This window comes from Myotis myotis, unplaced genomic scaffold (assembly GCF_014108235.1).
Source record: "Myotis myotis isolate mMyoMyo1 unplaced genomic scaffold, mMyoMyo1.p scaffold_m19_p_2, whole genome shotgun sequence".
Taxonomy (NCBI): domain Eukaryota; kingdom Metazoa; phylum Chordata; class Mammalia; order Chiroptera; family Vespertilionidae; genus Myotis; species Myotis myotis.
The window spans coordinates 193600062-193617107 of record NW_023416324.1 but is presented as its reverse complement, the minus strand read 5'-3'; the positions used below and the strand labels follow the sequence as shown (position 1 = coordinate 193617107).

Genomic DNA, 17046 nt, shown 5'->3' with positions numbered 1-17046 from the left:
TCTGTTTCGAAGGTCCCCACTACCACCACTTCTGTGCTTACTTCTAATAGTCAAACCTGTTCAGTCTCTTAAGGCTTAGTCAGAAACCTGCCCTACAAAAAAATTTTTTAATTAAAATAATAAAATGTGCTGACTTTTATCAGTGATGCTAATTTTCATTGGTTTTAACAAAAGTACATATTTATCATTTCTACATGTATTTTTTCTTTTATTCAGTAAAGATTTATTGAGAACCTGCAAAAATAAAGAAAAAAAGAAACAAGCCAACTCGCCCTACTTGAAGGGGTTCTAATGATCCGCTGGTTGAGTGGAGGCACAGAGATAAAATCATACATTCACTCTCTCTTGACACCCCATTTCCTTGTACCCAGAGAATCAGGGTACTGTGGGAAATGGCACCTTTTCAAAGGAAGAAGCTATTTGAATTCAGTAGTGAATTAATGTTAAATTTCTCAGGCTCCAGGAAGGATTCCCTTGACTTAGGCTAGATTCAGTTTTGTCTTATAATGACAATAAAATATAAATTTTTTTAAACCTTTCAGTGTCTGGATTCTCTGAAGCTGTTTCCCATTGAAGGGGAATGCCTTGGAGAGGCACTATAAATGCCATTTTTAAGTTAATCATGTTTACCTTGGGGGGGGGGGGAGAACAATTTGTTCTTTGAAGACTAAAATAACGGTATTTTGGGTTAATTGTCATTTTATTTGTTATATTGCAATAGCCACTGGAGCAAAGCTTGTAGTTATTTTGTCAATTGTTCTCTTGTCATTTTATGCCTCTTTGCTTCCTCGTTTACATGACCACTTGATGCTCAAAAATTGTTCCAAATAAAATGATGAGCGTGGATTTTGAACAGGTGCATTTAACCTGAAATGATTCAATTCAAACTATGATGCTTTGAAATTAGGATTTTTCTACTGAACTCAACTTCCATTGACTCCTATTAAAAACAAACAAGAAAAAATACACAGGTAGTATATGCACATTGTAGAAATGCAGATAAATAAAAAGGAAAACTTTCATCAAACTTTGCTGTCTACCCTCTTAGACTTTCTCAGAACACGTTTTATATATACAAACACTTCTTCACCCTGATTACACTGTTTTGTAGTCTCCATCTAAGACTTTTTAAAAATTTAAATGGGGAACATCTTTCCACGGCATATATTTCAGCAACATTAATGTGTGCACTGTATTTAATTGAATGGATTTACCATAAGTTGTTTAGCCTGTTCTTATTATTGGCCATAGTAGCCTAACTAAATCTTAGTACATTTTTATTTTTCTTAGAAGAAATTTACAAATGTGTAAGGTCAAAGGGTGTATGTCATCATTGTGGCAACAAAGTTTGTCAGCAGTTTTTCATAGTGCAGTTTACATGCTTACCGCCACTGTCATTGTGATAGGCAAAACCTGGTCTGTTTAAAATTTTCTTTATTAATAGTGTATTTTGTGAATTACTTCCATTGAGATGCTTATCTTGTTTCTTGCTAATTTGTAAGAATTCATAATAGGTTACTCTCATGTATTTTGCAGGTAAATTCTCCAGTTTGTAGTTTGCCTGTTAGTGGTACATTTTTTGACATAAATAAAAAAAAAAAAAAAAACTAATTTTATGTAAACATAAAAAATTTCTCAGGCTCCAGGAACTTCTTGAGTATTTTGGTTTAAGGGAGTTGGAGAGTCATGAGTTTTCCTGATCGGGTCTACCGGATGCTGTAGGCTGGGAATATGTTAACACAGAGGCCCACCCAGCCTTTCCCTAATGAGCTATTGGTGCTTTACATGAAGCCTTAGTACACTAACCCAGGATTGGGCACAGATGTTGAAATGCCAGGTGCTGGCAGGATGGGGGGCAGAAAGCCAGGCACGCTAATGCCAGCCACTTGCGTACCCTTTCAGACTTCCTTTCGGAATCCCCGACACCCCGCAGACCAGTCCAAGGAGGTTAGAGAATCGCCTTCCTTCCCCCATCCCTAGGTTATGATTGGACCAGAGGCCTAGGTTAGGAGCCAGAGGGTAATTACTCTGTCATTGCAGGACCGATGACTGGAACGGGCTGAGGTAAAGGGTAATTCTCTCCTCTACCCACCCACAATGAAGAGCTGTTGAATGTCAAATGTGGTTTACAGCTTTGGAGTGAATAATGTTTCCTGCCACACGTCATCCAGCTGAGCAAGTCCACACCTGCTCACCTGGAGGTTGGTTAGTGTAAGGAATGAAAGAGAAGAACCATGTGCCCTTGCGCTCAGGCGCTTTCAGTGCTTCATGCGCTCATTCGCTTTCCAGCCTCAAGTTCACCGCAGTCCTCCTTTCATCTTGACCCGGTAAGTAATGCCAGAGCCTTTCCTGTGGACCACTGCAGGTCTTGTTAAAATGGTGAGACCTTCTCCAGCTCAGGTGATCAGCTTGGTAGGAGAGCCATTTGCTATTCGAGAAACGCGAACTGTTTTTGTTGGGTTGGAGCCTAAGGACTCCCTGTCCGGTGGGTGTCTCCCATCAATTTCTACTATTTTCTTTTTTTATATATATTTTTATTGATTTCAGAGACAAAGGGAGAGGGATAGAAAGATAGAAACATCAATGATGAGAGAGAGTCATTGATCCGCTGCCTCCTGCACACCCCACACTGGCAATCAAGCCTGCAACCCGGGCATGTGCCCTGACTGGGAATCGAATCGAGATCTCCTGGTTCATAGGTCAATGCTCAACCATTGAGCCACGCACCCTGACCGGGCAATTGCTGTTTTCTTTTGACTGATGGCTGGGGCAGAGAAATTACTTACAAATCTCTAACAGCAGCAAAACTTCGAAGTAAACATTTTGAAACAGTCAAAACGCCAATTGGAATTTTCTCCTTAGTATGGCTACTTTGCTATGTAACCTAGAGAGTGAACTAGGGCTGGAGATTATGAAATAGACAAGATGTTTTTTCTCTAAACGCCCTTCTCCATTTAACAAAAAAAAAGAAAAAGAAAAAAAAAGCTTTAGGGTGAACCCAAAGGTTTGTAATACTTAAAAAATTATGGTGATGTATTATTCCTTTTTTATACCTACCAATGACAGTGCATTTAAAATGCTATATCAGAACAGTGGTGTAATCTCTCAATTTGATAGCTTTTCTTAAAAAGCATAAGTGTGCTTCCATAAATGTAATGAAAGCTTTTCATTTTTTAAGCCATGTTATCGGGATATGGAATGTTTCCTGCTCCCTACACAACTGCACCGTGATTAAATATTGACAAAGAGCCAGAAGCTGACAACCAGCGGCCTCACCCTGGTAAACGGTGAGGTGTGAGGCGGAATGTAAATACAGAGCCATCCCCGCAGGGCCATGGTTTTCTGTTGGGAAGTGGGATTGCACAAGTCCTGAGTTGTCCATGAGCTGTCAGGTTTGAGAGCCACAATAGAAGAATGTAATCTGAAACAGGAATTTCTTAAAAAGCAACCCAACTCTGTGGGAAGAAAAAAACATATTTTCCCAACCAATCTGAATGATAAAGAGGATGCGATAAAGTTCTAACAGCACATCCAGGGGGCCCACTCAGGCTGCTGCTCCCATCCACAAAAAAGCCATCTGTCCCTGGAGCCCTGTCTTCTCTCGAAGACAGTGGTTTATGTGAAACAAACGAATTGAAATCATCACATTCGTTTCTGTGATACTCATGTGCTTGGGTTTCAATGCATCTTCTATAGTTTTGTTGTGTGTGTATCTTTTGTTGTTGTTGTTGTTGTTGTAAACAGTCTGACCATTTAAAATACAGAATTAGCTCAGCCATTGTGGTTCAGTGGTTGAGCATCAACCTATGAACCAGTAGGTCACTGTTTGCTTCCTGGTCAGGATTGTGGGCTCCATCCCCAATGTGGGGGCGTGCAGGAGGCAGCCGATCAATGATTCTCTCTCATCATTGATGTTTCTATCTCTCTCTCTCTCCCTCTCCTTTCCTTTCTGAAATCAATAAAAATATAAAAAGTAAATAATATAAAATACATAATTAGTTATTTCTCCCTCAACGGGAGAAAAATGGAATTTTTCTTTTTTCTTTTTGCTTAGTTTCTGGAAGAAAATAGTTTTCATTCCATTTTTCCCTGTTAAGAAGGTTCATTATAGATCTAAATGTTTTTGTACTAAGATCTTTAAACTGCAGCAAATCCTTGGAATTTGTTTCAAAATAGCTCCTATCTGGGTTGACGGTAATGAGCCCCTGCTTAGCCTCTAACCCTTCATGTTTGCTTTGTTTGGGGTGTTGATAGTTTTGTAAACACTAGAAGTTGCTGAGGCACCTTGTCTAACTTTCCAGCCCCTCTTTACCCCACACACCCTCTCACACACTTAGCTCAGGCTTGTGTTCAGACCCCAGAAGATAAGTGACTGTTAGTGTTGACCCGGCCTGCCCCAGGGTCTACCCTGTGCTAACACTTAGTGAGCTGAACAGATTTATAGTGAGATGGCAAATCCCTTTCCTCAAAAAAAGAAAAAAAAAGAAAGCTTTTTTCAAGTGAATAGAGAGCAAATTCAACAATAAATTCTTAGTGCTTTACTCCTCCCCCAGAATACCTCTGTGGTTTCACTGTGCTTTCTAAGATTCCACCTCAGACTGACGGCTGTGTTGAAGAGGAATCTGTCAGCCCTGAGCCCCCCTTTCTGCCCGCCTCTGCCTACCTCCTGCTTTGGGCTAGCTCCCTCCGCCAGCCTGGATCAGTCAGCCAGGCTGAGCATCTGGCCTGGTTTTGATGAGACTGGACTTGGGCTTTGGTAGGGGGAATGGAGAAGGTTAGCTGAGGAATGTTTACCTTTTCCGGTTTCATGTGGCTGATAAAATTACCATCAGAGAGGAGTCAGATTGGCTAATCAAGATGACTTTTGACCTGTGTCAGGACAATCCCTTCAGCCTGGAGGCTCAGCCCTGCCTTTGTCCTTCATCAGCTGCCCCCACTCAGTGTCCACCCTGGAAGTGAAGGGGCGTGTCCTTGTCCACGAATTCTGTTCCCCTCTCTCAAGAAAGCACATTCTTTAATCTTCTATCCCTAAGCACCCCTTTGAGATACTTTATACAGACAATATTTTGAGACTGTCTTCAATTTCATGCTTTCCAGAAAAACAGTGTACTGATAAGGATCGACTCTGAAAGCGTGCTCTACATACGAGACATAACAGGAACGACATGAGGCAGTGGCTGCGCTCGTGGCATTTAAACAGCGGGTCCAGTGGATAGAGCAACCCTTAAGAAAGGCCTGCTGAGTGCTGGGTATTCTTTCACTTGTAAGAAATTAACCTCAGAACCAGCAAACACAATTCCTGGTTGTGACTTCCTGTTGGTTTTATCTCTACTCTCTGGAAGATTCCTGAGGAGTGGTTTATTGCTCACAGGAATTTAGTGGAGGCGACCCCCCGGGTTGACTGTTTTCAAGGCTCTCCTCTCAGGGCCAGCCAAATGATCCACTTCCCTTTCTCAGTGAGTTCCACGCATTCATCAGAGAGAGTCTACTGTGTGCTAAGTACTGAGCACATAGTATTAAAAAAAACAGGTAGAATTCTAGTCCCAGTGTAGATACAGCATTAGCCCTATGAACTCCCCGTATTACTCAGGGTTCTCCAGAGTAACAAAACCAAGTGTGTGTGTGTGTGTGTGTGTGTGTGTGTGTGTGTGTATCTGTATATCTATGTCTATCTATCGAGAGAGAGAGAGAGAAAGAAAGAGGGATGTATTTTAAGGAATTGGCTCTTGTCGGGATTGGCAGGTCTGAAATCGAGAGGGCAGGCTGGAAATCTGGGAAGAGTTGGTGCTGCAGTCTTGAGTCCAAAGGCAGTGTGGAGGCATCAGAACCCCCAGGGTTGCTTGCTAATACAGAATGCTGGCCTCCACACCCTTGATTCAGAAGGTCTGGAGTTGGGCCCAACAATTTGTAGGTCTAAGTCCCAGGAAGCCAGCTGTTGCTGATTCAGGGACCCCACTTTGGGAACCACTGGCCTGTGCAATCCAGGGTCTGCCCCTTAGCCTCCTGGCTCAGAAACTGATTTTGTGATCATAAGAAAGATAACGTTATTTCTCAGGGTGGGTCCAAATAAATCAAGATTACCAAATTGATGTGTAAAATATCAATGCTAATTTATTGATTTATAAGAAGAACTAAACAACCACAGGGAGCAGAATAACATATCAGCATGGGAGCGGGAGTCCCTCCCAGGCAGCTTCATGGACCACTGAGCAGTAAGCATGAGGAGCTGAGGAGGCAGAGCTGAGGAAAGGGATGATTGACAGCTGCATCCACCCCACCACAGGACAGTCATGTTCTCAGGTCCACTGGCCAAGGCCCTCTCTCCCTGGACTTGGATGTGGAGTCACACAGAGCCATTGTTTGGGGGATGGATGCTTTAAGTGGGAAGCTTCGCTTTTTACTGCAGTGAAAGAATGCTTCTGCCTGCAAACTGCACTCAGCCATGGGGCTCAGAGTCCACAGAGATTGGAAATACTTTTAGTGAATCATTAAAAATTTAGTTTTTATAGTAACTTTTCATTAGATGTAACATATACAGTTTTTATGAGAGAAGAACCTGGGCTGCATTAGAATTTGTTAATGCGAGCCCTTTATACAATGGGTCTCCTCTCTTGGTTGTAATTTGAGTGAAGTTACAATCTCCCTTTAAAAGAGTATTTTCCATCTTTCTTTGAACATTAAGGGGACTTGACTTTGAAAAAACACTTATACATTTCACTAATTGAAATGTATTTCAGAATGTTCCACGTCCACGTAGAAGCCATTTTTCCCAAGCTTGGGCTTTTGGCCTCTATTGTGCTAATTTTAGATTTTACAGTAAGAATGGGATTCCTTCCTTAACAAAGACCTTTGAACCAAATTGCGTTGCAAAAAACGTTATGTTTATATTACTTGTTTTAGTGTTCGTCTTTTAGAATCCTAAAGTTGCATTCCTCAACATGAAAAGTTTGGCCTTTGAATAAGGATAGACCCTTAAAACTGGTTCTGAGGAATCAGAATGTGGGTGGAGTCGGCAAACCCCTCACATCTTGCCTGCTTGACCTTCTTATGAAAGACAATAGAGTAAATTGTCTGGTGGCTCTAGAACTGCCTCTGGGCGGTTGTAAGTGGTCCTCAGTGTGGATGAGAAGTACATCCACACCAGGCTCAGCGACATCCCACGAGGCACGTTCATTCTCGCATTTAACCTCCCAGTTTCATTGCTGTATTCGTTCAGGGTTCAGTCAACAAACAGAAACCATGCTACAATTTCAGGGAGTAGATTCAGTACAGAGAATTGGTTATACAAGTGAAGGAGGGTTGAAAGAGCAAAAAATGGACACCAAGTTAACACAGAAACTAGTAACAAAAGAGAAGAGATGGGGTTACCAGAGTCTGAGAGATGCCTCATGTGGCTGGGTTCAGGGCAGGGCGGTGGGGACCATAGTTGTGCTTGGGGAGCACCCTTGGGGACATGTGGCAGCCACAGTCAGTTCGCAGAAGGGTTGCCCTGGGATTGGGGTCTCTGCAGCTGCTGGAGGAATGACCTCGTGAAGCGCATACCCCTGTCCTCTTAGTGGCTACCTCCCCCTGGTGCCACCCATGGGCAGGATCTAACAGAGACAGATGGCAAAGGAGTCTGGGATATACAGTTTGCAGAGTGTCAGCCCCAGCATCATAGAGCCTGTGGCTTTCCTCACTTCTCTCTCTTCCTGTGTTGGTCTTTACTATGAATTTTGCGCATTTAGTCTATAATAAACTTAGCGATAAAGAAATCTTACTTGTAAGGAACAAGGGAGGGAATCTTTTCATCTATTTAGATTATCCGGCAGATTGTTTGCCCGTTGTTATTAGGAAATACTTTTACATTAATGAAGGAAACAAGAATCTCAGTGTATTTTTAATATCACATTTAAGTGTCCCAGAGACTAGAATGGTGTGGCAGATTCTCAGTTCACTTTCACGATTTCATTTGAAGTCATGTTCACATTTGGGTGTAAAAGCGCTTCCTTATAATAACCATTCTTATCTGTGTGAGTCTGTCTTGTGTCCAGAAAAAAATGACTCATTTTCTCCTAAAGATTAGAATTCTATGGGCATCTCTTTTTGCAACAATTCCTTTGTTCACTTCTAGGGATGATAGAATTGATAATGATAATGCCTTCCTTGTATCAGATTCAGCTCAAATCAACAACCCTGTCAAATGTCTCCGCTTTGGGCCTAGGACAGAGTTGGCTTTGATTTCCACCTCCACCACTGAAGTTTCTTAACCCCTCAGTCAGTTTCTTCATCTGATGTGAGGATAAACATCAGTGTTCCAGGGTTGTTAAAGGGTTATATGTGGTAAAGCATTTGGCATCATCTGGGACATAGTAAGTGTTCCAACAATGAATGGTAACATGCTGTTATTGTTTTGATAATCATTTATAGTTTGAGTAGGCCTTTTTAGACATTAGTAATTGTTTAAGTCTTTCTGTTTATTGTTCCACAAATTTGCAATATGTGCTGCATCTAGAGACATTAATGGAGCCCTTCAAGAATGCAAATTTTCATTTTCAAAAGAAAAACTATCAGTGGGTTTAGATTTTTCGTCAAGTTTTATATCACTTTCTTAATTTATATGTGATTGGTAATAATCTATGTCTTTGTGTTATTTTTAAATTTTTCTTTTTCTTTAAATATATTTTTATTGATTTCAGGGAGGAAAAGGGAGGGAGAGAGAGATAGAAACATCAATGATGAGAGAGAATCATGGATCGGCTGCCTCCTGCACGCCCCACACTGGGGATCAAGCAAGCAACTCAGGCATGTGCTCTGACTGGGAATCGAACTGTGACCTCCTGGTTCATAGGTCAATGCTCAATCACTGAACCATCCCAGCTGGGCCACAGTGTTTTTCTTGTAGATGATGTAAATGTACTTAGAACAAAGACTTAAATGAGAAACTACTGAATTACCCATTTTTCTGTGACTACCTGGTTTTTCCTGTTGTGTTTGGTCTTTGGCTTTCGCTGCTCAGGTAGTCCATAACTACTTGTTCAACCTCAGACCCTTCAAAATTATTGACATGGAGAGCTACTTCTTCCAGCCCTTCAAATTGGTGGGAGGCAATGGTACCACTCTTTTCTGGAGGATGGTATTGATAAGCTGATGAGGTATTCAGCAGGCCATTGCAAAATTTGATTTTATTAGCTGTCCTTACATTTCTCTTAGGTTAAAACGTGTAAGACCTGCATCCCTGTTTTCTAAGGATCTTCTGTTTTTTTTTCCTCTTCCGTTGTTATCTTAAAAGATGTGTGTGTGTGTGTGTGTGTGTGTGTGTGTGTGTGTGTGTGTGTGTGTTACAAAGTTTCTTATTGCAGGCAACACATTTAGAAGCTACAAATTGGTATTGAAATGTTGTTTGACTAACTCTGTACTACATTTTTCTAAAAAATATACATCTATTAGGAAGTATCATGTACAGTAGTATTACACAAACTAGAAAGTTGGTATTGGATAGTGGGTAAGAACAGGTTTTGGAGCCAACTGGGCTGGGTTCTAATACTTTTGTCCCTTCTAGCTAGGTGACCTTGAGCAAAGTACTTGACCTACCTGTGCCTCGACTTCTACATCTGTAAATGGGGGTGTTAATAGTGCCTACTTTACAGGCTTGTTAGAGGATTCAATGGCAATGTGTATACCTGACTCATAATTAATGTTATTTTTCTTTTCCTCAGCATCATCCTTTTCTCCATTTTCTAACAACCAAACAAGGCTCATTTTCCCAGAGGCCTCCTGCAGTTTTCCATACCTGTGTGGCTCTTAAACTAATGAATCTGAACTTTCCAATTAGAATGATTGTGAGCTAAAACAGAAAGTGATTTTAAAAGCCTTCCCTTGATTTCTTGAGCTTTTGTTTTTAATGATAGCTACACAGCTCCTGGAATTTTCCACTTAGTTATCTTTCACTTGTGGCCTCACACATGCAATGGGAAGAGTTGGGTAATAGAGGGAGACGCTGGCCCGGGCAATTTGTTTGACCTACATTCCTTTCCTCTGGTGTTCAGGAGGCTGTATTCATACTTGTGTAAGCAGGCTTGAGTAACCACCAAGAATTCCATCTCCTCAGGCATTCTTTCTTCCTGAGGTAATAGGCAAACACCATCAAGGGCGCCCAGACACAGGTATGTGGCCTGGGTTGCTCTCGCGGAAGAGGAAGGCTCGGGCACCACATGGCCCGGTGGAAAGAGAGCAGGCTCTGGGATGCACTGACTCGAATCGAATCCTAACCCGGGGTCAATGACTTCACCTCCCTGGACCTCAGCTTTCTCAGCTATGAGGTCATGAAATGGAAGATTACAAAGAGCCTGGCCCTGAACCTGGCACAAACTAAAACCAGTTTATCCAGTAAAAGAGTCCTCACTGCTGCCTCTGTGCCAGGCCCTCCTGAGTCGGGTGCCAGGGACACAGGTGACCAAGGTGACAAGACGGATAAGCCTGCCAGTGTTGACGGGCCAGCGGGCACAGTGTGGCAGGTTGTCACAGGGGCACAGCAAGCACAGTGAGGAATAAAGGCAGTGATGAGAACACGGGCAAGACCTAGGCTGAGACCCCGTGGATGAGTTAGGAGTTTGCCACCCATTCTTGTGGGCGATGGGAAGGAGGGGTGTGCAGGACAGTGTGGGGCATGTAGAGGCGTTCAGTGAGGCTGGCCAGGGCAGGAGGGATTGGTTGGAGCCTCGTGAAAAAATTTGGATTTTATCCTAAGAATAATGAGAAACCTTGTGCAGCATTTTAAGTGGAGATGTGGTTGAGTGGAGAGGTGATATACTGAGGCCTGGGGTTCGATTTAGTTGGGAGGCAGTTGAAGTTTCCCAGTTGAGAGATGATGGAGGCCTGGTCACGGGAAGAGGAGGCTTCTCGGAAGAAAAAGCAGTGTTATCATCCATTCATTCACTCCTTGCACATTAATTGAGCATCAGTTGTGTGTCGTGTACTGTTCTAGCTGCCAAGGGTACAGTCGTGAACAAAGTCTCTACCTCGTGGAGCTACACTCAACATGTGACACAAATGAATAGAATGAAACACATGCAATGCTCTGATTGTATGACCGCGTTGATGCTCACCTCCCAGATTCTACTTCTAGAAGGAGAGGTCAAACCCAGTGGGCAGGCTTAGCCCAGGCCAGCCTGCCCACTGCCCAGGGTCAGTGCATGTCTCTGACCACAGTACTGGTAAAGGCTTGCCCGAGTCTCGGGAGCCCTTCTTGCAGCTGTCCGCTCCCCGACTGACAGGGACAAGAAAGGGATGATTCAAAGCTACTCAAAGCCAGGGTCACAAACTCAAACATGCAGAGGGACAGAATATTGTTATCAGCTTTATGCTACACGGATGGTATCTGGAGCTAAAAGGTGAATTTTGCCGAGACCACTGTCCTGAGGGCCACCAACTTCCAAGGGTGACTGCTCCCTGGTGGCTGTGAGGCCATGATGCTCCAGGTGTGGTTTTCCATGACTGGTGCCCCAGTGACAGAAGGAGAATTGACCTCGCCAGATCCTCCTTTTGTTTCAATAGGCGCATCGTCTGCGGTTGCAGGCCTTTTACGCAGGGCAGAGGTGTGTGTGTGCAAACTCAGACACCTTAAATTCATACATTCAAATCTGTATGCCTTAGATACAGGTCAGCACATCTCTAAATAAGGGAAGCCCCTGGCAGTGGGGAGAGATTGTAGACTTAAACCAAGGGGATCTAGAAGGCACTGGGTGTGGCCAACAGAGCGTGGCTGTGCTGAAATGCAGGGTGTGGAATTTTTATGTTAAATGTTGGCAACTAAGTCCTTTTATTTTTAGAGAAGTGTCATTTGTAATCATATGTGTGTGTGTGTGTGTGTGTGTGTGTGTGTGCGTGTGCGCACAAATATGGCAATAACATTTTTTTTAGTAGCTCCTTTGCACACTAGGACCTACCTGAAAAATTACATCCTTAATGAATCACTAACTCCAGACCTGCAATTATGTACTTGCAAAAACTTGCAACTTCCATTGAAGGTCTGAGCAACCTGACAAGGGGACACGGATTTTGAAGTTCTTGTGACCTGCTCTCACCAGCACACTCACACCCAGAGCATCTTGTCATGGGTGGGAAGCAGACACTATATTCATTGGGAAGAATGTTAGGGAACTGGCTGCTTTTCTGTCATAGTGCTCTTTTACCCCAAGGATATTGAAATAATAATCCTAACAGCTATTTTTTGAACGCCAAACTCATTACATATGTTATTACACTTAAACTTGAGAACAACTGTGAAAGATAGGCTTTATTCATTCTCATTTTACATGGAAGCTCAGCCAAAAAGGAAGTGGCTGAGATTTGAACTTAGGTCTGATGGACTCTGAAATTTATACTCTTTTTATAAAAACATATATTTTTATTGCTTTCAGAGAGGAAGGGTGAGGGAGAGAGAGATAGTAACATCAATGATGAGAAAGAATCACTGATTGGCTGCCCCCTGCATGTCCCACACTGGGGATCGAGCCCACATGTGGCCTGCCCTCCTGGTTCATAGGTTGATGTCAACCTCTGAGCGACACTGGCAGGGCTGAAATCCATACTGTTTATCATCATAGCCTCTCATCTGTAAAAACTATGAGAAGGTATAAGGATCCCGTCAGTGTTTTTATATACTAGCCTTAGGAGAATAGACCTGGAGTTATATGAAGGCTCCCGGGACCCTCTCATTGGTTCTTTACTGAACTAATGAACTATTGGTGAAACCATACAATGAACTGTAGGAAATGCCAAGGTATTCGTGCTGTGAGGATGTAGACTGCTTAGGGCTGAGCAAGCGAGGGAGGTCAGTTACAAAGAACTGAAGCCCTGTGCTCTCCCTAGTTTGTTGTTTTTCATAGATATGCTTTCACCATTCTGCTGGTGTTTTCTGTTTGTTTGTTTTGTTTTTGCAGTCACCTTCATCTTGTAGCTGTCCCTACACACCTGGTGGTTGCCAGATGACTGTCTCTACCTCTAGGGCTTTGGGTTGTTTCATCTTCATGGAGGAAGGGGGAAGGAAAGAGGGAGAAAGAGAGAGAGAGAGAGAGAGGGAGATATTGTCTTAAGAAAAGCTCTCCAAGAAAAGCAAGGAGACTACTTTCCCAGTCATCCTCAGCAAATTTCTCCTCAATCTCTACAAGTCCAAATAGGTTCATGTGTTTGTCCCTGAACCAATACGAAGAGGTAGGGGGTGGGAGAAGGCAAACTAACTTCGGCTGAGCCACAAATCCCATCCCCAGATCAACATCCCCCAAGCACCTGCACTTTCTTTGGGTACCCTCTTAGCTGAGGGTACCCAAATAAGTTAAGGTTGTACTAAAAGAATGGGAGGAGTTGGGGAAAGTAGCCAAAGTGTCTATCAGACGCTTCCTATTGTGAGACTCAGCCCCGCCCTGCTCCTAGCAGCACCCCAGAACTAGGGTTCTTGTCTGGGCTCACGACTTTTGGAAGGCTGCTGACCCCTAGTGTTTGGAGTACAGAATTGGACGGAGAATCCGGAGATTTGGGTTAACCATTGAAATGAAAATCACAAGAGCTGTGTCACCCCCTCACACACAAGGAAAGTGTGAGCAAAATGAAACTTCAAGAAGTGCTTTAATGGTCCTGGCCAGTGTTGCTCAGTGGTTGAAATGTAGGCTTGCCCACTGAAGGGTTCAATTCCTGGTAAGGTCACGTGCCTGGGTTGCAGGTTCCATCCCAGGCCCTGGTTGGGGCTCTTGCAGGAGGCAACGAGTCTCTCTCACATCGACGTTCCCCTCCCTCCCTACCTCTTTCCCTCCTTTCCTCCCTCCACTCTCTCTAAAAAGCAATGAGGAAAAATCCTTGGATGAGGATTTAAAAAGAAAAAAAAAAGTGCTTTAATGAATACACAATTTAATTAGAAACCTTTCAAAGACCCTTGGAGATCCCGTACACAGGCCTTCCCTGACCTTGCAGGACAGTGCCCTCAGAGTGATCCTGTAATCCTTGGCACACCTGCAAATAGTCATCCAAGTGTGTCTTCCTCCTTGGACAGGGTGTGCTCTGAGGGCCTGGCCTGTGTGCAAAGCCCCAGCCCCAGCCCCAGCACCCGAGCTCCTGGATGCTTAGTGGATATTTGTATGAGTAAAGGAAGAACCCATATGTTGCTCAGCTTTCCTGTCTCCTTCCCTAGCCACTACTTTCCCTTATAAATATCAACTATATCAGCCTAGTTCAGTGGTCGGCAAACTGCGGCTCGGCAAACTGCGGCTCGCGAGCCATATGAGGCTCTTTGGCCCCTTGAGCGTGGCTCTTCCACAAAATACCGGCTCTTCCACAAAATACCGACTTCTGCGCATGGGCCACGAAGTTTCAATCGCACTGTACGTGCGCCCGCACATGGTTTTTTGTGGAAGAGCCAACCATGGGCCTAGTTGTACTCACAGTAAAAAAACAAACAAACAAAAAAAACTATTGTGTTTGGAAAATGTGCATATATATGGTGTCCTAAAATGTGTATGCACACTTTGAATAATTATAAAGGCAGTGTTTACTAAAATACATTTTATTTAAAAAATTGAGATATTATCTGTGAAAGTGTATATACATTTTGGGGGTCACCCTATATATATATATATATATATATATATATATATATATATATATATATATATGAAACTAGAGACCCGGTGCACGAATTCGTGCATGGGTAGGTTCTGGCCAGCTTGCCATCGAGGCCGATCAGTCTGGCCTGCGAGGGGCGTGGTGGGGCTGCAGGTGGTTGGCAGGCTAGCCCCGCCCCCTGGTCAAACTCCTGTTCGAACTCCCTGTTGAGAGGACAATTTGCATATTAGCCTTTTATTATATAGGATGACTCCACCAACCCCAAATACAGGTTATGTGATGCAGAATAGCCACCAGGTGGTGGGACAGCAGAGCAGCACTCGTAGGACAGGGCGTTTTGTTATAACCGAGTCAGCCGCACTGCTTCACTGAGCTCTGCTGTGAGTTGTGGGCGAAGCTGTGTTCCAGGGGGCCCTTCTTGGTCTGCGCGTTTGGGGCAACAGGGCTTTCCCTGTGTTTCATGCTTGGGGTGGAGAGGAAAGGCAGGAGCATGGTAACTATCATATAGGATTACTCTCAAGAAAATAGAGAATAAGGTATCTGTGTTATTTTGCTTTTACTTGACTTCTAACTCAAGTGTAAAGGTGAGAGCTCTCAGGATGAGAGATTTTGCACAAACCCCTAGCAGAAACGCACTGCCATTCTCTGTGGAGGGCATTGAAAGACAGATAGGGTTTCTCAATATGTCTGGGGAAGAGTTCTGGGAAACGGTGGCAGCCCCAGCTGCAGAAGTCCCCACAGCTGTTCGTTTTGGCAGGCTGAACTGCTGCTCACCAGAGAGGGAGCCAGGAGAGCCGCTTCCCCCTCCCCCACTCCCCCACACCCCAGGGCCCTCGGGACAAGACACCGAGGTTCTTCTCCAGAAATGGGTTGCTCTCTATTTTCTTTCCCCCTTTTCTCAGGGAGGTGGATATCATACTATATTGGTCAGATAGGTCATGGGATGTGACAGAATTAAATCCCTGATACAGAGTGACTGGAAAACCCAACTGTATCATTGTACCCTAAAGCATTGCATCAGTTTTCCCAGCCTGCTCTTGTCTCTTAAGTAAAGGAAATGCTGTTTATTTTCTTTAAGTTGTCTATTTATTGTAAAATGCTGTTTACTATCATCATTAATACAATGTTGGTATTTTGCAGATAAGGAAGACAAACACAGAATAGTTCTTCTAGCTTTCAGTTGACACATTACCCAATTCTGCTTTGGATTCATCCCTTTCATTTGAGATCCATAGTGTTCTTATAGAAATACAGGTCTTATTCTGTCAGTGTTTAACTGAGATTTTAGAAGCTACTAAAGTTGCAAACCAATCCCAATCAGCCAGTCTCCTATTTTAAGCCATGTTTGTGCTTTGGGAAGAAAGTGCAAGAAGAGGCCCCAGGTGGCTTCATCGAACTGATTTATGAATGATGGGCAAGTAATGGATGACCTGGGGGGTTCGTGCCGACAGGCCCACCTGTGCACCTGCTTTCACAAGTACTTTCCCCAACCCCCACCTTTTTAAAATGTGCCGAGTACATACATTCTGTTGGTGTGTTTTTCTGAATGCTCTCTGATTCTGTAAAAGAAGAATGAGCTCTTAGGAAGGTTACGACATTGGGTACAAAAATAAAGGCACTTTGAGAGGTTTGTTCTCCAGAAGTTAACGTTTATCTTCAGTGTGATTTCTTCTGTTTTGCTTTGTTTGCTCCTCCCCTCCCACCCTCCCACCCCCCACCCCCCAGTTTATAATTTGTGTGTGTGTGTGTGTTGAATGGATGATATCTAATTAGGAATTCTCCTGAGAAAAGTCTCAACTTGAGCAGTGGGGGGGGGGGGGGGGGGGGGACCATGGCTTGGGAACTCTGAGACAGCTGCTTAATTTTGGCAAGAAAAAAATAATAGGATTTCTCCTTCTTCGTTGGTGTCTGAGGCATCTCGGGCCCCTCTGCAGTGTGACTGATGAGGGAGGGAAGCTCGTTGCAGTTTAGTGCTTTACACCTGCTGTCTTACTAAGTTCTCCCAAATAAGCTTTTGAAGCAGGTATTATTCTCCTTGTGCAGCTGAGAAAATTGAGTCTTAGGTAAGTTAAGGATTTTGTCCAAGGCATAGTTACCAAAGGGTGAGGCCAGGTTTTGAATCCAGACAGTTCCAAACTCAAGGACCCTTTCTACTGTGCTGACTGGCTCAGCTCTCAAGTTTTTGTCTTAGAAATAAAAATACGAAGAATGAACATTTGTTCAGTTTCGTGTTTCTTAACAGAGTAGTAGACAGTCTCTCTGGAACCCTTATGTTTCATTTTGATAAGAAACCATTAATAGTAAGTGTACTCTGGATCATCTGGATTATCACTTGATTACTGAGTACTCCTCTGCTGGTTCTATTTGTGTTCACACTGACACCAAGAAGTATTTCTCCACTGCAGAGATTGCTAGCTGCTCTACTCATCCACTCTTCCTTTCTTCCTTATT

The 17046-nt window shown here is 43.5% G+C and overlaps 1 protein-coding gene across 4 annotated transcripts in view; it reads left to right on the top strand.

The window, feature by feature from the left end:
* Nucleotides 1–17046, top strand: part of LOC118675455 (IQCJ-SCHIP1 readthrough transcript protein) — a 511967-nt gene that overhangs the window by 411636 nt on the left and 83285 nt on the right. Inside the window, exon 1 of one of the 4 annotated variants that reach the window (XM_036348278.1) lies at nucleotides 1941–2327. The exons of the other annotated variants lie outside the window; for them this stretch is intronic. Coding sequence (XP_036204171.1) covers nucleotides 2235–2327 — 93 coding nt within the window. The 5' untranslated portion in view covers nucleotides 1941–2234. Of the gene's footprint in view, nucleotides 1–1940; nucleotides 2328–17046 lie in introns of those variants that run through there. 4 annotated transcript variants of the gene reach the window in all.